Source organism: Pestalotiopsis fici (assembly GCF_000516985.1).
Source record: "Pestalotiopsis fici W106-1 unplaced genomic scaffold PFICI_Scf_6, whole genome shotgun sequence".
Classification (NCBI taxonomy): domain Eukaryota; kingdom Fungi; phylum Ascomycota; class Sordariomycetes; order Amphisphaeriales; family Sporocadaceae; genus Pestalotiopsis; species Pestalotiopsis fici.
Window position 1 is genome coordinate 448,514 of NW_006917096.1, and position 21,546 is coordinate 470,059.

At 50.7% G+C, this 21,546-nt stretch overlaps 6 protein-coding genes across 6 annotated transcripts; 4 read left to right on the plus strand and 2 right to left on the minus strand.

The window, feature by feature from the left end:
- Positions 1-736: 736 nt before the first annotated feature.
- PFICI_08622 (uncharacterized protein) lies at positions 737-3,956 on the minus strand (the record flags this gene model as incomplete). The annotated part of the gene is made up of 3 exons (XM_007837203.1): positions 737-1,685; positions 1,737-3,768; positions 3,833-3,956. The coding sequence occupies 3 exons, from the start codon at positions 3,954-3,956 to the stop codon at positions 737-739; spliced, it is 3,105 nt and encodes a 1,034-aa protein (XP_007835394.1).
- Positions 3,957-4,500: 544 nt separating this feature from the next.
- Positions 4,501-5,352, plus strand: PFICI_08623 (putative kinetochore protein spc-25; the record flags this gene model as incomplete). Its single annotated transcript, XM_007837204.1, has 2 exons — positions 4,501-4,732; positions 4,805-5,352. The coding sequence occupies 2 exons, from the start codon at positions 4,501-4,503 to the stop codon at positions 5,350-5,352; spliced, it is 780 nt and encodes a 259-aa protein (XP_007835395.1).
- A 434-nt stretch (positions 5,353-5,786) lies between these two features.
- On the plus strand, positions 5,787-6,184 carry PFICI_08624 (Mitotic-spindle organizing protein 1; the record flags this gene model as incomplete). The annotated part of the gene is made up of 3 exons (XM_007837205.1): positions 5,787-5,876; positions 5,961-6,038; positions 6,110-6,184. The coding sequence occupies 3 exons, from the start codon at positions 5,787-5,789 to the stop codon at positions 6,182-6,184; spliced, it is 243 nt and encodes an 80-aa protein (XP_007835396.1).
- Positions 6,185-6,741: 557 nt separating this feature from the next.
- PFICI_08625 (uncharacterized protein) lies at positions 6,742-8,238 on the minus strand (the record flags this gene model as incomplete). Its single annotated transcript, XM_007837206.1, has 3 exons — positions 6,742-7,145; positions 7,202-8,087; positions 8,221-8,238. The coding sequence occupies 3 exons, from the start codon at positions 8,236-8,238 to the stop codon at positions 6,742-6,744; spliced, it is 1,308 nt and encodes a 435-aa protein (XP_007835397.1).
- Positions 8,239-8,948: 710 nt separating this feature from the next.
- On the plus strand, positions 8,949-10,946 carry PFICI_08626 (ATP-dependent RNA helicase DHX35; the record flags this gene model as incomplete). Its single annotated transcript, XM_007837207.1, has 1 exon — positions 8,949-10,946. One exon carries the CDS (start codon positions 8,949-8,951, stop codon positions 10,944-10,946), a length of 1,998 nt encoding a protein of 665 aa, XP_007835398.1.
- A 2,628-nt stretch (positions 10,947-13,574) lies between these two features.
- On the plus strand, positions 13,575-15,868 carry PFICI_08627 (uncharacterized protein; the record flags this gene model as incomplete). Its single annotated transcript, XM_007837208.1, has 3 exons — positions 13,575-13,825; positions 13,876-15,567; positions 15,625-15,868. The coding sequence occupies 3 exons, from the start codon at positions 13,575-13,577 to the stop codon at positions 15,866-15,868; spliced, it is 2,187 nt and encodes a 728-aa protein (XP_007835399.1).
- Between the last annotated feature and the right edge of the window lie 5,678 nt (positions 15,869-21,546).

Below are 21,546 nucleotides of genomic sequence, written 5' to 3' on the forward strand. Positions count from 1 at the left end.
TGTGTGTGAAGGTGAATGACGAAGATATCAACAAGAAAACGCTCCTCCAGAAGTGTATGAGATAGATGTCTTTTTATGACTGAACTAGTCTGCTTTTTATTTCTTTGGTTGGTATGTTTTTAGTTCAGAGTAATAAGTAGGTGCGGTCGGTACAGAGGTGGCCAACCAGGTTGGAGCTTGGAGGCAGTCCCGGTAGCTATGACCGGCCGAATGTGGGACGGGTCAAGCTACATGACAAACACTTCAGTTACCAAAGGGAATCCCGCCCACGCTCAGTCAGCCAACAAACAACCTTTGAGATTGGGCAAGCAATTGCAGTGACCAAGAGTACAGAACACTTATATAAGCAAACATTTTTTCATGTACCTTCATCTCTGTAAGCCGATTTCTTCCAACCGACCTATGCCAGTGTTCACTGTTGACCAGACTTAGAGAGGGTGTACCTGAAGTGCATGCTTATATGAATATTGTAGTCCGCACTGAAGGCGTTCAATATTGCGTCTCAGCAAGCAACCGAAGCAATCAACACCAACATAAGTATTTCTTGCACGACCCTTTGTGCACCGTTCTAGATTTTGAATATGCCACAATGTGTCATAACTTCAGGCGCCGTGCCTTTTTCTACTTTACAGGCAGGCACCTTGAATTCGCTTTCTGAAGTGATGTGGCCTCAGACATGAATATTTACTAATATTTATCTACTATATACAATATATAATACCATGAAATATACACACTAGAAACCACCCTTGCGCTTTGGCTTCTTCTTTGGCCTCTCCATGGATCGTCCACCAAAAGCGCCAGCCGTCGGTTGAGACATGGCAACAGCCGGTGTGGACGATAAGAAGCGCGGCTGCGAGGAAAAATCGGTCATGGGCTGACTGACTTGAGTGGAAAACCCAGTCCTGGTGACTGGCTGGGTTGATGGTAGCAGATTGTGCTCTTCTTGCAACCGGAAAAGAGTCTCGGCTCGTTTGCGCTTACGTGCTTCCCGAGCTTCTTGCTTGGCTCTTCTGCGCATTCCTTCCGTGATCTCCGTGTTATTGTCGACATTGAAAAAGGTACTCGATGGGTCTCCGCCTACATCCCAGGGCGTGGGAAGTCGTAGCCTCTGAGTTCCAACATCTCCGGAATTCGTAAGAGCTCGAATCAGGCCAATCCCTTCATTACCAGTTCTAGCAGTCTCAGTCACGGTAGAGCCAATGATAGAAGTTGGCGTGGAAGCGCGACTGCTGGCTTGGCTCCCGGGGGCAAAACTAGAGGACCGAAAGGCTGAGCTGTAGTTGTCCTGGCCATCAACGAGCGTATTATCTGACATGAGCGGGGGTGATGAGCGAATATCGGCTGTCTGACTTTTGATGGGCTCTAGTATGTCTGGTTCAAGGTACGTCATGCCAGTACGAGCCAGGTATAGTTCGCAAGCAATTCGGCACAGTACTATAAAATTGAGCCCGTTGGTGTCATCTGAAGCAAGCTCCAAAGGATCAGCCCCTAGAGTGATTCTCACAAGGGTGCAGAACAGCTCTTCTAGCGTTCTGTCACTGCTAAAGAAGCGCAGTGGTCTGTCGAGCAGAGAAATCTGTAAACTCGGATCGACTTGTCGGAATTGGTCAATCTCGGCCTCCCATTCCCGACTTGCTTCCTTATAGTCTTCGGGAACGCGGAAATCCTTTACAATATCCGATCTGCAAGAGACTTAGTGAAAAAACCGCGAGCCATTGATCCAGTTGACTTACAATGCGACTCTTGCCAGAGTTCTTGTTTCCATGGCTTCTTGGACCAAAATGAAGACTGGATCAAATGGAGCTTCTCCAAAACCATCCAGTGCTTCTACATCCTCGGTGCCTTCAGCCCAGAGTTTCGCCAGCATTTCAGAGAACGCAGCGTGGACGGGTTGTATCATTCGTCGAACCATCGCAGGTTTCCAGGTTCTCCGAGCAGCTCTCTTTGCCGTAACGCTATTATCACCTCTGTACCGAAAAACTGCGATGCTGTCGGCAAGTATAAAACGCGTGCTTAGATAACGCACGGCCCGTTGACGTTCAATGTCTTGACGCGAAAGTCTGTCAAGTTTGGTCGCTTTACCTAATTCTTTGGCAGAAGCGTCCGTGTAGTCAACTTCAGGCACGCGTTGGACTGTCATCGTCTTCTGGTCCCATTTATTCGTTGTGCTCACGCCGAGGCAGTAGCTCAGACTGAGATCCGCCCTGAATGAGAACATTTGGAAGTAACATGTATTGCTGCTTGATTTCATAGGCGCGATATTACCCGCAATTGACTGTTCGTTGGAATGCGAAATCCTACTCAAAGCAAATGTCTGCAACCCTCCGCCGTGAAAGCTTGGTCGAACGTCTTGAGTGACAAGGTATCCGTGGTGACAAGAGATTGTGCCGGCCGGCTCCCTGGGGAATCTGATGCTAAAGACGTCCTGCCAATTGCTGTGTTCTGAGTAGAGCACGACAAGGGCGTTTCTGTCCGGCTTTGACAAAGGTTCAGAGGTTATCATCAGCTTCAGCTTCTTGTCAAGCTTACTCCTCAAATGCGGGAACGAGTGGATTATTGAGGCTTCTTCGGCGATGGCTTGACTTGTGGGATCATTCGAGGCGTTGACCGTGACCACAAAAATTCGAGAGGTCGTGGCAACGTAGAAGTATCGCCGGTCCTGGGGATCTACTTGCACGTCAAGGATCGCGTCTTTGCTGGAATCGGAAAAGAATTGTACGTCTGGCAAAAACTCATTCTTCTCTAAATTCATCAACCGTAGCGATTTCTGATTGCAAAGAAGCAAAATTGACGAACGTTCAAGAGGAGGAAATTTGGACGTTGATTGGAATGCAGATGCATCGTCATCTGCATAATCTTCATAGTTGGGATCCGGACCACCCACCCAGAAGATTCGATGCCACTGGGGCAGAGTAGTTGGCACGACGGATGGTCGCGGATGAATACCGGCGCGAATGTTACCACAGACACTGAGACGCGTCCGTGGATGCTTGTAGGTCCGATTGCGGGTTCCTGATATATCCCAGACTGTCCACTCGCCACCTTCATCGATTATGGCAAGCTGAGGCCGCTTTGATTTGATTCCTGGGTTGAAAGCCGCATCGCAATGAGGATTGCAACCGGTATCGCGGTACGATATTTTGAAAAGTAAGTTGGGGGCAATATGCGAGGGATACTGCGGACCGGTTCCGGAGAATGTCTCTGAGACGACGGGGACTCGTTGATATTCGGGGCGGAATACAGATGTGACAGATTCCCTTTGTACGACCACCCATCGGACCGGCTCGAATCTCTTGGTATTCACAACAGTTTGAATGCGACGAATCGTCCCTACATCCTTGCTCCAGAGAGTTTCCTGGTACTTGTCCGGCTCTAGGAGTGAACCGACCGTGCCGTTGGAATCGAGGTGCCATTGTTTTGCTGCAGGACGGGTGAACCGCAGAACATCTCCAGCAGAGCCTGTGGCCATAGCAATGAGTGGTACACCAACAGGCTTTTGGCCATTAATGGTATCTGTCATCTCGCCAATGGCAAACTGAGTCAGTTCCCATGGTGGCATATGGGGCCTGTTGCTCGAAGGACTTTCATCAGCCAAGATATCTCGAAGCTCGTCGTTTCCGAGTGCAGCTTCTGGATGGTTTTTCAAGAGCCATTGTTTCTGCCTTCGGTTCTCGTGCCAAGTGCCTTGCGGAATGACCGGTGGTACTGTATGAAATGTAGAGGCAGGCCACTCCTGATGAGATCCCAGCTCTCTGATTTGAGGTTCTAGATATCTTAGTCACCGGCATGTTCAAAAGAGTAAAATTGGGGAGACTCATAGTGTACTTACCGTTGGCCTCGTGCTTTCGTACGCTCAGCCAACCCTGATCTTCCGCCTGTCGCACATCCAAGGGATGGTACTCAAGACGTCCTGGGTTGCCGATAAGTGATTCATTGTAGCGCCTGTCAGCCATCCGGCAGACGGCTCAACTCAAATTTCGTCTGCACAGTCACTTCTTCACTGAGCTGGTTCATAGTCGACAGCCCAAGCTGGCCTGTGAATCGATTTTCACGGCAGTGTAAGAAGGAAAAAAGCGACAGCAGACCGAAAAGCTGCACGGTTCCCTTCGCATTATTTAAAAGAGTGGGAAAAAAGAAAAAAGAAAAAGCGTGCACGACGTTTTTTAAGAGCCGAGTCCATACTCAAGCTTGCTTCCCACTTTGTATGCGAAGTGATGTGAATGGCCCTGCAAACGGTCAGTCCCCGCCAAAAAGTTGTAGGTCGTTTATCTTATCTTAGCGCCACTGCCCACCATGGGACCTAGCAACGGCCAGCGCGAGTAAACAAAGTCGCAGCACATCTCAGCGCGGAGTATCCGTGGACCTTCATGCACCATACATACATCATCAACTTGGACCCTGCAGCGCATTCACAATCGCCGATTCCCATCATCATCAGAGAAAGGAACGCACCTGAAGAGGACAATCAAGACATATCATTGCTTCTAACACAGCAACATGGCGTCCTCATTTGAACCATCATTCTCGGCCAGTCTGAGGGGCCAGCTCCCGCTGTCCACGACCGCGCCATCCATGGCTGATTCACTGCCCGACATCAACTTTGGTTTTGACGAACTGCGCGATCGCATGGCAAAATTCACGGCAAAATTTGACGCCTTCATTGAGCAAGGGCGCAAGCGAGTACTGGAGGAGCGCAACCAATTCCGGATGAACATAGCAGAGCTACAGGGTTCGTCACGTCTTTCCTGGGCTGGAAATCTTCGGCTGCATCGTAGAGTTTACTAACACATGAGGAATACAGAGGACCAGCGCATGAAGAAGAAGGACATTGAAATTCTCCAGCTCAAGACCTCGACCCACGAGCAGACGATTTCAAAGGAAGAGGCTGAGACACAGGAGATGCAGGCCGCCATCACTGCTCTTAGCCAGCAGCGCAATAAGGCCCAGGAGCACCGCGATACACTGAAGCAGCAGATCACAGAGACGCAAAAAGAGATCGATACCAAGCTGGCGGCTCAGCGCGCGCACGCCGCCTACCTAGAGACACAGTCGCGATTCAACGTCCCTGAGCTCGACTTTTGGATGACGAACTTGTGCCTCAAGATTGAGGGTGCCGGCCAGACCGATAGGCTCAAGTTCGTATACAGCCATGTCGACGAGAGGGATTGGGAGAGGGAGGCCTGGTTCGAGCTGTGCACGAGCTCGAGAGACTACGATGTCAGGCACTGTCGCCCAAAGCTGGAGCGGGAGAAGATTGACAAGGTCTTGGACAAGGTCAACGAGACTAGAGAACTGAGTACTCTGCTCAAGGGCATGCGAGAATTGTTTGTTGAGGCCATGAAGGCCTAGGTTTTGTGGCGCTACGTGGAAGACATGACTGGCGTTACAATGTTAGGATACCCTGTTTGATTTTTGTGATACTCTACAAGTGGACATGTAGCCAAATGCAATACTTGAGCCAAGAAATAACGAATGACGATTCATAACAAATCTCTATATCAGCGTGAGAGTGTGCAATTAGAAGAAGAGCGACTAACCATTCAAATCTACAGTTTTGAAAAGTTGCAATCCATGCTCAGTTGATAGATGTTTATGCTAGCACACCTGAAGCCTAATCTAGCCACAAGCACGGCCGGTAACCTCCCAACTGCCACCCCTCCACGCGCTTCCTGCTTCCCACATCCAAAGCGTGCCTGTGCAGCACAAACTACACACAGAGAAACCCGTCTGCGTACCTTGTACAGACATGCTCGAGGTTGTCCATTGATACAAAGACCGCAAACATGCCACCTCCCACTTCAAAAGACCAAGGCGAGAAGCAGCAGGCCGCTCAACAAGCCGTAGACATTCTGCACGAGATCTCCACAATCCTGGTTCGTTCCGCCGCCGCGTTTACACTGCCTAACGCCCCCCCTGTAACTAGGTGTAATAGTGGCTAATGCGTGATGTATATCCAGAACTGCCAGCTGGACCGTAAACAATTATCAATCTGCATCTCCATGATTGAAAACGGCGTCAACCCCGAGGCCCTGGCGGTAAGAAAGCACCGGCCCGTTATCTCTCGTGCTGTTCGGGTTCTCACTAATTTCTCGGTTGGTCTCTTCAGCAAGTCGTCCAGTATCTGCGCAAGGAGGCGCAAAAGCAGAACTTCAGGCTCCGGGACCAAGAGCAGGACGCGTGATGACCTCATTTGTCTCTTGGTAAACGCAAGGACGTATTTCCTTTTCCTACAATGGTCATTGCATAGGTATACAAGGAAAGCTATACCTATTTTGAGATCTATTAGGATCAGCAGAACACTTGTCCTGGACCATCAAGAGAAATTCGGCAGTTCATTAGACGACAGGCTTTTTGTTGCGGAATGCGTTGATTCCGGTCTGACGGCCTTGACGCTTGGCATTAAGTCTGAGCCCGAAATCCCGCCATGCTAGAACCTCATGAAGAGCCAGGCATTTCTTGTCAAAGTATGGTGTGTTGACAGGCGCATTGATACGTAAAAGCATGCCTGGCCAAGTTCGTCCGGCACAGAAAATTACCCAGAGAGAGAGTAAACTCTATGGATAGATGGTCAAGGGCCGGCTAGAGACAGGTACTACGTCAAGGGTATTAGACTTGGTCGCAAAGATCCTTGAATATACATTATGAACAGCGGATCTAAATGAATGGTATCAAACGAATGGGATTTCAAGCTGCTTTGGCCTCGACTGCTTCTCGTACGGATAGTTTCTGCCGCTATGCCTATTTGGCAGCGGGATCTGTCTTCTTCGTATCATCTATCAAAGTGTCCGCCATTGCATCTGCCGTTGCTTGCTTCAGTCTTTCATTATCATCCAATTTGGCGTCCTTGGTGGGCTTGTCCTTGGTCTCTTTCTCATCCTCACTATCACCAAGACTGAAGGGGTCATGGTCGGTGATGGGGCTCGGGTCCACCGTAGACATGGGCTGCCACTTGCTGGCTTTACCTCCGGGAGGTGGCGTGGACGATGTGTCCTTAGGTGGAACCCTTGGTGAAGCATTGTATGGGTCGTCGATATCCTCATGACCATCCTTAAAAGCGACTTTACGACCGTCGGGTTTGGGGGATGCAGACTTGGGTGGGGGTCTATACACATTCGGGTTGCTGGATCGTCCCTGCGGTGCGGCTGGGTATTCGGTCAGTTACATGCACATGAAAGAGGGGAAGATGGTCCTGACGTACTGCCATCGGGGTTCAGTCTTATGCCAGCAAAGTCGTCACTCAGCACCTGAGGGTCTGCATCATAGCGGTCATAATCCGTGCTTCTCCGAGCAGTCCCGGCGCCGTATTGGCTGCTGCCAGGTTGGGTGTGCCTGCTGGGCTGTGACTCATCTTCTTCGGAATCATATTCGCCGTCGATACGCTTCTTCAACTGGGTAAACCAAGTGTTGACCTTTGACTGCGTTTCAAGGAATCCCTTGCGCAAGTTCTCACGAATCACGGGGAGATCATCGTCGACAAAGCTGTGTTCGCGATCGTACATTTCGTTGGGTTTGAGTCCAGTAGCCTGACGGCGAACCGGCTGACCAGGGCTACGGTTGCGAGTTCGCGCTTCGTAGGCTGCATTATCGTAGTGCTCGGCCAGTTGTCTGGCATAGAGCTCGTCGGCCTCCATCTGAGACATGGGCGCACGCCCAGTTGGCCGAGGTGGCTGCGGCGGAGGAGCTTCGGGCTCTACCGCAGGTTCGTTCTTGACAGCATCGGGATCGCTCATGCTCAACAGGGCGTTAAAAGCAGGTTCAACTCGACCATTGCTCGCGACAAGGACGGCTTTGATAACTGTAGCATCGATACTTGGGAAAGCTTCCTTCAGGACTTGCTCGTTCTTCTGAGCCTCCGTAACGGGCCTAGGAGGCTTGGTAGGCGGTGCTTCATCGCTTGTCGCTGGCGCGGCGGTATTGCTCGTAGTAGCAGCAGCAGCTGGTGCTGCAGAAGTTGTAGAGGTTTCGTGCGCTCCGTCATCTCCCAGCAGCGCAGTTTCTTGAACATCATCGTCATCCATCTCGAACGGCTTGACAGTGGTTGGCGACTCTGGACCCCGGAGCGAGGAAGTCGACATCCGCTTATTCTTTTTAAAAGGAGGATGTTAGTCGAGAGGAAGTGAACAAAGGGAGGAATGAATCGAGCTCGACAATAGCGGCAAGCCAGTATGCTGTTGGGGGGGGGGTAATGGCGCATGAAGCCGTCCCGATGAAACTTACCGTTTCATTGGAAGCCATATTGGCTAAATTGCGCAACTCCCTGGGCAGAGATACGGCGAGATATGTGTGATTGGGATATGCGTCAGTCGACCAGCTTCTAGAACAAATACTCCAATAGCTTGTTGTAGCAGCTATCTGCCTTTGTAGGAAAGAAGTTGGCTGCTCGGAATGTGTAGATCGACACCTGGGCAGGAGGCAGCTGCTTAGATCAAGTGGGCCCCGTCTGGAAACCGAGGGGCAATGAACATCAATTCCCATCTATTCTTAGGGGTGACATCGCTGTGCAGTCCGCTGTGCCACACTGCCGAGCCACAGGTCCACGGGTATCAAGCTTAGGTTCGTATCTCCCACCAAGCCCACTGTAGCACCTGCTGAAGCAGCTGCCTAACTGCCAAGCTGAGTACCTTGTATCTCTGTATGACTCGGTACGATCAAAAACACTTGTAGAGGGTTTGATGCAACTGCTGCAACATGGTAGAGAATCTGCATTCTAGTCGCACAACAACTTCGTTATGACTCAAATGGATTAGGCATCAGGACAAGATATTAGTCACTGTCATTAAATACTATAGTATATAGGCCAAGCGGATTTTCATTCGTGATTCCCTAATAGAAGAAAGCACGACACGAATCGCGGCTTCAGTGAACAACCTCGAAACCTAAGTGGCTTAAATCTCGAGACAAACAACGTACGCAATCCCCCATCTACCACCTCCCAAACCAAAACCATGGCTGCAGACCTTGAACTAGGCTCAAGCTTCATCCCTTCTCTGCATAAACCTTCGGCGCTGCTGCCGATTGCTAAGCATAAGGACAGTCTTCTTTACTTGGTCGAAACAAACCAGGTCACCATCGTCGTTGGCCAGACTGGAAGTGGTAAAACAACACAGATACCGCAATTCCTTGCCGAAGCAGGCTGGTGCGAGGATGGCAAGATCGTTGGTATCACCCAGCCGAGACGGGTTGCGGCTACCACCGTCGCCATCAGGGTCGCGGAAGAAGTTGGCTGCGAGCTGGGCAAGGAGGTCGGCTTTTCCATCCGATTCGAGGATGTGACTTCGGCCGCAACAAAGATCAAGTTCTTGACTGACGGCCTCCTCATTCGAGAAGCTCTGGTCGATCCCCTCCTCTCCCGTTATTCCGTCATCATGGTGGATGAGGCCCACGAGAGGTCGATCAGTACCGACATTCTTCTAGGTCTGCTCAAGAAGATTCTCAAACGCCGGCCCGATTTGCGTGTCATCATCAGCAGTGCCACGCTTCAAGCTGAAGAATTCCTTGCGTTCTTCTCTTCGTCAGCGAATGACGACGAGGTTGTCGGAAACACCGGTACGGGCCAAAAAGGCTCGATCATCAGCATTGAAGGCAGGACATTTCCGATTGATGTCCTCTACCTCGAATCGCCAACTGAGGACTATGTCGAGAAGGCTTTAACAACAGTCTTTGACATCCACACCAAGGAAGGCGAGGGCGACATCCTCGTCTTTTTGACTGGTCGCGACGAGATTGATAATGCAGTTGCGGCAATTTCGGAGAGGGCTGCTGATTTGCAGCCTGGAACACAGTCAATACTGGTTCTGCCACTCTACGCTGGACTGACTACAGAACAGCAGATGTACGTCTTTGACGAGGCGCCGCAGAACACCAGGAAGGTCATTGTTGCGACAAATATCGCTGAAGCTTCCGTCACCATTGACGGCATTGTCTATGTAGTTGACTGCGGTTTCGTCAAACTTCGCACCTATGACCCTAGGACAGGCATCGAAACCTTGACAGCGACTCCAGTCTCCCAAGCGTCAGCGTCTCAGCGAGCTGGAAGAGCAGGTCGAACCAAGCCCGGAAAGTGCTTCCGCCTCTACACTGAAGAAAATTTCCAGGCGCTCCCGGCTGCGAACATACCAGAGATCCAAAGAACAAATCTTGCACCGTTTGTTTTGCAGCTCAAAGCTCTTGGAATCGACAACGTTGTCCGTTTTGATTATTTGACGCCTCCTCCGGCCGAGCTCTTGGTCAAAGCCACCGAGCTTCTATTCTCTCTGGGGGCGCTAGATGACTATGCAAAGTTGACACGTCCAATGGGAATACGGATGGCCGAGCTAGCAGTCGAACCAATGATGGCAAAAACATTGCTAATGGCCGCTTCATTCGGCTGTCTCAGTGAGATTCTCACCATCGCCGCCATGACGAGCTTGGGCGGCTCCATCTGGATCCAGCGAGATGGGGAGAAGAAACAGATGGAGTCAGCAAGACGCAAGTTTGCCGCCGAGGAGGGTGATCATCTCACTTTGTTGAATGTCTATCAAACGTTTGTGACAAAGGGGAAGAAGGAAGCCAAGTTCTGCTATGAGAATCAACTGAACTTCAAGGCAATGAGCCGCGCGGTGAGCATTCGTGCACAGCTCAAGAGATATCTCGAACGATTCGGAATCTCTGAGAACCTCACAACCACAACTTTGGACAAGGGCGAGCAGATAAGACGCTGCCTCACGACGGGGTATTTTGCTCATGCCGCCAAGATGCAGCCGGACGGCACCTTTCGAAACGTGGAAGGCGGAGTCGTTTTCCATGCTCACCCCAGCTCTCTCATGTTCAATCGAAAAGCGGAATGGGTTATCTTCCACGAGATCATGGAAACCGGGGAGAAGACTTTTATCCGAGATATCACCAAGATTGAGAAACAATGGCTTCTAGAGTACGCAGCTGACTTTTATCAAGTAAAGCCCTGATGTGGGCTCGGTTCGAGCCAGTTCGAGGCGGAATAGATGGCATTTCACCAGATCGTCAACCTCGAACGGCAGCCTCCATCTGTGGCAACACGAAGACGGTCATATGTCTTTGCTTTTTCTTTTTCCTTTGATGCGGAATTGATATTTACCAAACAAAAGCCTCATCATGTGAGTCCCATCAGAAGCAAATTCAAACCAACTTCCACAGTTGGTCTGTGCAAATTGTGCCTGTGGAATATGGCGTGCTCATCTTCTAGAACTCTTCCCGAAAGACGCACCTTATGTCAAGATGGGCTATATTTGGAGCTTGAACCTGAACGAAAAACCTTGAAAGTATCACTCAGTCATTTCAGCACCATGTCGGTTGGGACTGGCTATTGAAAGTTAAGCGTACATTGACCGTGCTGTGTACTACGTACTGTGATGGCAGCTAACATTGCACACTCGGATCATAACTCGAGTCATGGACCAACCAATCGTTATCGCGGCATTTGTGCTTCCCCATTGGCTGCGCGTCCCTCGCTGATGGTGAGGCAACGGGCGCACAGTCGCCTGTAGATCCGTGGTTCTGTAAATTTGCTGCAATTTTCCACGAAAACCACTCAGTCGCACAAGAGCACACGAGGTATGTATTGCTGCAATGCACCTCGCCCGCCAGAGTGTTTTGTATTGCTTTTTCTTACACAGAATTTCATCCGATGTTCGTCTTCTCATGGGCTGCGGATCACATCACCCGACGGCAAGTTTAAAAAGGAAAACCCTCATTAGCTCAACTCTTTTCTTTCTATGATGCGGGGTTTCTGTGAAGTCCATATGCCTGTTTTCGAGGCGAAAACCCAGTTGAGAAATAAACACCCACAGACCTGTCAACCAATGGACTTTCACAATTTCAGGATTCTTATTCAGCCAATTCATCATTTTGCGGTTGTTGCGGACGGGACGCATCATGGCATCCTCAATCGCACCAGCACCAACCTTGGACCATGGATTCTTAGCATGCAGAGAGACTACAAGATAAATAGTATGTCATTTATTCGAACTCTGCGAGAATTAATTGTCATTTGGACAAGCGAGTCCAAATCGTCAGGTTCATGCGATTGCTCCATGCATCGCTGCGCACAGTACGTAGTAGCATCGTAGGGAGCAAGTGCTCATATCGCGACCTACTATCAATGACGGCCCGCCGAGATCCAGATTCCAGGCTACCTAACTACGCCTCAACCGAGCAGACAAAGGGCCGCCGTCGTGGTTTGCAAAATAGCCATGCCTCTCTTTGACAAGCTTCATCAGCGTGGGCTTGTCTGGGTTTGCCCCTTGAGCCGTTCTGCGATGAAGGGGAAAGGATCGCTTATTTTCATCTCGGGAGGAAAACATCGCAAAGTACCGTCCCACCCTCTCTTATGAGGGAAGTGACATTTTTCATCTGAAAGAGGGGCCGCGCCGTCTGTTCGCCAGTGCTCAATGGCCTGCCACTGGCCACCATCGCCAGGGGCGTCTCTTCTTTTGGAAACAGGTCGACAGCAATCATTGGCGGGACTGACGGGGGTTAAGGCCAACGACCGGCTTGGCTTTTAGCGACAAACAAGATTAGCGCCCGATGAGATCCATGTCGGTTCTCCTGTTCCTGCATTGAGCCCCTGGCGCCGCTCTTCTGTGATACTCCTCCCTTAGGAGGGCCGAACTCCTCCCCCAGAAGAGGACGGTCATCCCCGACTGAACTGTAGGAATCGATGCTGATCTCCAACAGCGCGCACAAGATTCCTCTCAAGTTGGCCTTGTTCAATTGAGCTACTCGAGAGGTCAAGTTTGAAAGGGAGAATCGAGTGGGATTCTTTGGTACATCATACCAAAGCCAATATATAGATGGATATTAATGTGCCACTACAAGACGAATTGCAATGTGAGGAATTCAATCGTCGCTCGAAGAGAGCCCACGGCCTCGAGCCATTCCCTGTATCTCATACCATGGTTGCGAAGCCCTCCCCACCCCCCTACTTCATTTCCGCCAAAAACAATTTCAATTCGCGACCCCAGTACAATCTAGAGCGGTGCGGTACGTGGGACTGGTATCCATACGTCCTACCATCCAAATCCACCCTGGACTTGAGCAGCATCTCCACCTACGCTTAGTGGGCTTTCATCTGTTCGGACGGCTTTCTTTCGTCTTTCCTCTCCTTATTCTACTCCTCGACCGCCGCAATCTTCAACTCCCGGGCGTCCTTGGATAAACGGTTGTCTGATTCCAGCTTGCTCTAGCAGGCGTGCCATTCTTTCACAGCAACCAACTATCAGTCATTCATTTTTTTCTTCGTGCCCAACGTCACTCATTACCGTCATTACCGTGTTGTTATTTTTGTCGACGAGAAATAATTTTGGTACCTCTCGAAAATACCGTACATACTACTATCCAGCACCGAATACCGATTACTTGACAATCCCGGATACGTTAATACGGAGCACGTCGGTTCTCTAAAAGTTTCATGGCGATAATCAAGACAACCCGTCACGACTAGAACAATCGTTTACTACAGCTTCATTGTAATCATCTTCCGTAATATCATCCAACATTGCAGCATATTACCAACCATATCCAACCTGGCTTGAATATCTGAGGAATACATTGCAATCATGGACGGACACTTGCATGGCCACCGCCACCATCACCGCCGTGAACTCGGTGCGAGAATTGCTTCGAGGCCGGTCGAAAGAGCTCCCAGCACGCTCGAGAGCCCCAGTGTGGTGGAAAGATCTTTGGCATCAGACAATATTGCGTCACGTCTCTTCCGGAGGGCAGATTGCGCGGATGGCGACACCTCATCGGCTTGCGAGAAGCCCATGTCCGGTTCATCACTGACTGTTCCCATCACCCTAGCCGTAGTGTAAGGAAATTGCCCTAGTGCTGTTTGTGTTGTGCTAATCTTGTCTCAAGGATACCGCTGATTCTGGCCTTCTTTGTGCTGATCTATCTTCATCGGCGAACCAAGAAGCTACAAAAGCAGGAGGATCATGACGAGCGGTACAAATCCATGGATTTTGGTATGGGCGACGGTATTCCCGGCAAGAATGGCAAGAGAAAGAGCAAGTTGTTTGGTGGAGAGAAGGAAAGCGGTCACACGAAAGGCATGTCGATGGACATGAACTTGTCCAGCCCCTACCTGCTTCCCCCGGCTATGCAACAATCTCGGGAATCTTTCAACTCTCTGGCAAAGACTTTGCATCAGAGCGAGGACCCTTACCGCCATGTCGATTCTTTCATCAGCGATGGTGCTTCTTTGCGATCTTTCCCCAAGGGTGGCGATCGTCGGGCCTCTGTCATCACCAGCCAGAGTGGCCTCGACTCGCCCAGAGCCCAGTCGATGCGTGGCTTGCCCCCGCGCCAGAACTCCCTGCCGACCGCACACCAGCCTCGCGTCCCTGCTCCTATCAAGGAATCGATGGTACCGGAAGTTCATGAAGTCCCCACCCCTCACCATGCCGAAGAGGCCAAGGCCGAGTTCCGTTTCACCGAAGAGGTGACCACTCCGCCTCACGTCGGAGGAGAGCACGTCGATATGCCTGCCATGCCGCTTGTTCACGAACCTGAGGAGCAACACCATGACTTTGCCCAAAAAGCTCGCCCTGAATCGTATGAGTCGATCAAGCCCGAAAAGCCCGTCATTGCAGGTAACCGAGACTCTGAGCTTGGCCTGGGTATTATGGCGCCACAGTCGGCCGAAGTGGTAGACGAGACACCTGCCAGCCTTCGTCCGGGTAAGCCTGCTAGGGTGGTCTCTGATGTTCCTTCTGAGTACTCGGACTATGTCAACATTGTTGAAGACCATGATGCTGAAGATGATCACGTCAAAGAGCAACAGGTGACGGCCCCTGCTCCTGTGCAGCCGCAACCTCAGTCCGCCGGTCTCGCAGTTCCTGGAAACAAGAGCAACCGTCTTTCAGTCGGATTCCGCCCCTTGCCTCCAAGTGACTATCTCGAGTCGGAAGATCCCGAATTCAGAGCCAACCGTATTCGATCCTTCTACAAGGAGTACTTTGAGGACGGCAGCGCACCAAGACCTCCCATGCCCCAGCCCCACGCAGCTCAGTACTACGACCAGTCGCAAGACGCAGGTTACCTTGGAGACGCAGCCTACTTCGACCCTGAATCCAATGCCTTCGTCATGCCCTATGCTGAGCCAGTCACTCGACGTGCCATGACACCGCCTCCGAGCAACAGGAGACCGATGCCCGGACCTAGCGGACGAGGCCCACCTCGGGGTATGGGACCAGGTGGCCCAGGACCGCGCCCCCGTGCCGGCTCCGTCATGTCTGGCCGTCACCTGCCCCCTATGAGCCCGCGGCCAGGTTCCTCTGCCTCGGCACGCATGGGTGGTCGATCGCCCGGACCCAGGAAGCCCATGCCTCCGCCGGCAGCATTGACAACTCTTCCCACTCCGGCCATGCTCAAGGACGAAAGCTTCATGATCATGAATCCTCTTGACTTTGCACCTCCGCCCACATACAAGGACCAAGCCACCGGTCGCTCCCAAAGCCCCATGGGAGAGCGCCGTCCTTACCACCTCGGCGTGCCCGTTTCCTCGCCCCTGGTGAGCTCGTTTGACGACATTCCGGCTTTGCCCAGCCCGTAAGTTGACACCATTTTTTCTTGTCAGTAACACAATGTGTGCTAATGATTGAATAGTCACGCCATGCGCAAGTCTGGCACATTTACTGCCCTTGACTTTGCACCTCCTCGCAAGTTCAAGGATCCCGAGAACATGAGCGATGCTGGCAGCGTACGCAGCATGGGCAGTGGTATCTCTGCCAGAACAAACAATGCCCTCCGTAACGGTGCTGGACGTGTGAGTCGTCTGCCTGAGGACCAGGTCTTCACTCAAGCACTCTCTGGAGGCCAGCTCAAGCCGAAATGGGGAATGCGCGACTAGACAACCCCCATTGAAACCACTTGTCTCTTTGGCCTTGCATTTCCACCGGCGTTGAGGCTCAATCGGAACACTTATTAGCCATCTTCCCGTATTGATAATTCTCTTTTTTCTTCTTTGGCCGGAGTATCTCATGGGTCAACATGACGGATCAAGTATCTTTGCATGGCGGGCAATTACAGCAGCTTTTGTTACATGTATATAGATAGAGCGGATGGGTCGGAAACGGTGCCACATGATTTTTGCGCCGTCAATGAATCTTGCAAAGACGACTCTTCAGACGAGCGAGAGAGGTTGATAACTATAAAATTCTTTCAGAACATATACATTGCCGTTTCGGCTTCGATACTATGTGTCTCTTGTTTTGATTGTAATCCAAAGGCTCATGTTCTCTTGGACTTGGTACTCTGGATTGAGGGACTATCTCAATCAATCAAGCAAGATTTCACATTATAAGTGCATATGTAGTAGTGTCAACTGTGTGTATATGAGAAGGCCACGATCCACTTGGCCGGGGCTATTCTCATCACTTGACTTGGTGTCAATGCATTAAAGCCTACGAGATGATCGCATATGGTTTTCCTCGTCCCGATCGATGGATAACTTTCCATCGGGCAGCCGTGGCAACCTGGGTAGGGGGGAAAAGAAAGGTTCTTCTCATGTGCCCCAAACAATCAACCGGAAAGCTACGATCAAAACAAATTCCCCGGAAACGGGAACAGGCATGGTCAGGGTCAGGAGGAGTTGCCATTCCGGGAAAGCTCTTCTTTTTCGTCTCTCGGGGCTGGAAGGGGGAGAGGAAGAGCTCCGACTGCCAACTGGTCCGTCCGCCGACCGCCTCGTTGAGATGATGACGTCGCATAGTGTGTGAGCACCACCGGCGCGGACCGAATCAACAGATGAGATGAAGGAGGATGAGGAGAAAAAATTGTGATAATAGAGCGAGGGGGTTATAACAGTAGAACAGACAAGGGCCTGTGAGAGAAAATGCTTACTCTCCAGGTTTCTCCAACTGCCAAGGATTGTCTTCTTCTGTTGCTTGTCTGGGGAGGCCAGTCAAAAACAAGAGTAATAGCGGAGCTCTGCTATTGACCAGCGTTCTTCCACTAAAAAGATCCAGACCTGGAAAAAAATAAATGGTGTCGTGGTAAGGTAGCAAATGGCACGTCATGTCGTAGCAGTGAGGAGAGCATTAAGAAGGGGGGTTATAGGCAACGGAGATGAACAACGATGCCCATCGATCATCGGTGAAGGGGCTGAGGGTGTGCTAGCTTTGTTGAAAAATGCCGTGTCAGCTGTTAGTTTTGACTTGTATGCAACGATGCGTCGTTTGTTTGAAGAAGACGAAGACTGATGAGCATAGAAAGAACAATCAAAAAGTGTTGTGTTATCTACACGTTGCTGGCTTACCGGCAAGTCGTCCCAGCCCATGGTGGACGCGTGCTATTAAGTTCCCGTCGAAAGGGGCAGCCGGCACGGCACCGCAGAAGCCGCAAAAGGTTATCCCAAATTTTCAAGGTTGGCAGCTCATCTTAATTAGAGGGCCTTTTGAAGGGTCTTCTTTCTCTTCTCGCGTGCCATGTCATCAACGTGCAAGTGGACGACAAAAAGACCCTGGGGGACCATGGCTTCTTCACACCATTCAACCTTAAGCTGATCTCATCCATACAAGAAGTGTTACATCGTGCCCTGCGATCCAGATCATGGAAGCAATGATGACAAGCTGCCCATTTGTAGGTCAGGCCACGTCTTTAAGACCAGTCATTTATCTTGAATTATAATTTACTGGTCAGAAATGTTGGCACTGATCATATTTAGGAGATGTGCCACATGGTTGACCTGTCCATCTGCAGATCGGCTCTATTAAAGACGTGCAGATCATAGATGCATGGTGCATGCATCGGATTTAGTAGCAGCACAAGCAGAAAAAGGTTCCCGGTTCTGCTTGCGTCCTCTGACTTTTAGGTTCTCTATCTGCTTGGTGCAAGTATAGTGAACGTCTAGAATTGGGCAACATACTATACCCTCCGCCGGCCACCAGGACAACCGGAGTGTAACCTGGCGAAATTGGTAGGCATAATCCGACTCGGCCAAATTCCAAGCCTATGACCATTGACCATGGTGACTACGGCAAGTCGGCATGATTTTACAAGGGATGAGAACAGGTAATTGCCATTGTTATTGTGTAGATTGGATACAACAGAAAGATCTGCCGAGTCTTTGATTGCCTTGCGGGAGGTTAGTAATAAAAAGGTCTGACTGGTGCCATCATCATCATCAACAACTGGCAAGACAAGCTGCCACAGACAACGGGATTGATTCTGCGCCAGAAACATTCAATAAAACACAACAAACTGACAGCAATTGGCGTTTTCACTGGCAGCAGAGTGACACTGCCACACAAGTCTCGAGCGGCATTTCCGTTTCTCAACATGGCTCACGTACTGTAAGCCTCGCGGCTCGCCAGAACCAACCCAAATCAAATGTTACCGATTCCTGCCCACCAGCTAGCAAGCAGCGTTACCGCCAATCCGCGCCCTGATCATAGGATGCTAGAAAGCCTGAATGAATGAGTACCCAGACCAGAGATTGAATCCACATAGCGCTTTGAGCCATCTGGGTCTGACCTGAGTGTCTTGGTGGGTTTGATGACATTTTGTGGTTCGAGAAGTTTATTGAGCTCTGCACACAAGGATCCGTCCGCCCACTTTGCAGACTTTTTCATGAAGAGAGCGAAAACAGACAGAGACAAAAAAAATTGAAGGCACATGAAGAAATCAAGGGCGTACCGGTCTCCAGAAATATCACAAGCAAACAACGAGCTTATACCGGGAGGCTGAATTAAGCTTTCAACGATTCGAAGCAAATTACGGCCTATAACGGGCAATCCGCAACCCCCGCCGACGCCACCAACACTTTTTCGTGTCCAAGTAACAAGGGCCTCTTATCGGGATCCCGCAAAACCCAATTCGCACGTCTGAGACCCTCCCCGAGAATTCTGTACGTATTCGGAGGCACAACAAACGTCTCCTCGAAAGGGTCAGTGCAAGAGACAGAGACAGGAAGGATGTTTGGGTTGACGATCATCTTAGAGGTCAACTGTTAAGTTGGGAAGCATAGCCAGCTAATAGCTAAAGAAGGGCGACGGCGAGCCTCTTCCCATGACTTTGCATCTCACCATCATCATAACCGGCGTCATCATCTAAGCCAATCCCACAAGTGCACAGCCTGTTCCATTTTTACAGCTATCAACGACGTTGCATCGAAGAGGAGGGCGATAGCAAGAAGGTTACTTAGCTGCAAGACGAAGTTTGCGCCTTGTTGTCACTTGCGGCAACTTTCTTTACAACTTGGCTTTGCACCGGGCTCAACACTGCATGGCAATCACAAGCCCCGACGGTTATCAGTCATTTCAGTCCATGACAACAAAAAAACAGTTGCAACATACAGACTATCGAATTCTGAACGTGGGAGGTTTCACTGCAGAGCAGTAAACGATCGATACCACCGATACGACAGTCTACCGCGGAGCTCGTCATAATTCGCGGCAAATAAAGAGGTTCTGACGCAAAGTTCTCCACGAATACGAAAGGGCTGCGCCGAAAAAAGACAGTCAAACAACCAGCCCAACTTGGCAGAGGCGACAACTGGTAGACTGGCAATTCCCGGCAGCGCGTATCAGTTCCTGGATCGGCATTAGCGGGGTCTTTTACCCTGCAGTCTAGAGCTGCAGACCCGCTAATCGGCCCCAACCCATCCGAACGCTACCTGCTTAGCAGCTCCAGCAGGCGCGGCAGCCAAGCAACCCAAGCAAAAGCCGCTCTCACCAGAGAGATCAAGATCAACGATCTGGGAGTGATTCGTCGACCAAGAAGCAGAAAAGAAGCTCGAGAGAAGAACAAGCAGCAGCAGCAGTGCGCATTATCAACAAGCAGCTTTCGAGGCTACGTCAAAAGGAATTGGTGTGAAACTAAAACCAAGCCATTCTACACAACATATCTCCTTTCGTCTTTTGGCGCCAGAAGAGTCTTTTTGGAGAGTTTTTGGTTTTCCCCTCCGTCTGCTGTGAGCTCCTGGAATCCCGAATACAACGGGCAGGCACTGCAATCTTTGGTTGCATCACTGCACGCTCTGCCGGATCTCATTGATTCGCTTTTGCCGCATCCAAAGGTTTCCCTCTTTACTATTTCCTATCAATCGTTGCATCCAAAACCGTGGAAAGTCATCGTCACCAGTCAGCATCGGCAAACCCACCCAACTAAAGCCATCAGTCATTCATTCAGTCAAATTCCTTATTTTCCATTTTCCCTGAATCAACACCATTCATCTCACACAGTCGAGAGAAAACCTCTACCTTTGTACCGAGGCGAATACATTACTCGCATACCGGTACAAGTAGAAACCACTACCGGCTTACTGCTTAGCGGGCTACAACATTTATTCACTTGGCACGCCGCGAAGCCCAGGCACAGCACAGCACCACTGCACTGCACTCCACGGCTGAACTCCTTGAAATAAATTCTGAATTGACCTGAAGATTGAACTGAACCCCTTGTCGTAAGCGACGGGCGCCATTTCGCCTTACTTGCGGCCAGCTCTGTTCTGCACTTGGCTTTGGATCACCTACCTACATTAGGTGCTCAAAAGGCTGTCTTTGATTGTCAATGCGGAGATTGGCGACAGGGAATAGCAGCTCATCTCATCATTGCCCCCCCTGGAAGCTCTCATTCCCTCACTGCCTGGCTATTGGCTCCTTCTGCTGCTCGCCAAACCTGCAGCACTGACGCCCCGTCCCAAAATCTCCATTCACATAGCCTGCCTATCCTACGCCGGGCTTGCTTTGGGCGACACCCGCCTGGTTTTGGCTGCTACCTGCTGAAGTCAATTCTCCTCTTTTTCCCTGCTTGCGACCGTCTCATTTGCAATCCCAGCTGGGAACTCCGGGCGTCATCGTCATCCTCCACCTTTGCCAGAGAGCAACACTGTTCTAGCTTTTTATTTACTTGTCCACACCATTAATTGGAATTGGATTGGGAACGGTTTTCTTTCCTGTAAGACACGGTCCCCAATTTGGCAACAACCTCCAACCTCCTGGATCAATCAGCGTTGGCTTGGCGCCTCTCTTCCTCTTTTGGGCCCGTTCTGTCGGTTTTCCTTCTCTGTCTCTTCCTCATCACACCCAAGTCAGCGAGACGAGACAACCGACCAGATCCGACACGAGGGGACACACTCAGCCACGCTTACTAGCGCCCGTCGGCCAATCGCCTCGGTCTCTCCCAGCAAAGCTTCCCAGCAGATCCCTGGTTGGCCAAGTTCGTGCTGCCGTGCATACACAGGTTGCATCCATAGTGCCGTCCGAGCCAGCCCATCACAAGACCCCCGACCAGCCCAAGAAGTGCCCCCAAAAAAAATCCAAAGCAGACAGGAAAAAGACGCCAGTCCTGTTCTAGGCTACGTTACTCCGTACTTTGTGCAGGATCCTTCCCGTTTTCCTGCCTGGCTTGCCTTTTCCTCAAAATCCATTCGACACTCTCTGTCCACTGTCTCGCTTTCTCAACGTCTCACATCGTCAACTTCGAAACACATCGCCAACTCAATCCACTTCGAGTTGCGCTTCTCTCGTCCAGTCTTTTTCTCCCAAAAAGACTGCGAGAAAGCCTAGGACGCTTGCCAAGGCTTTT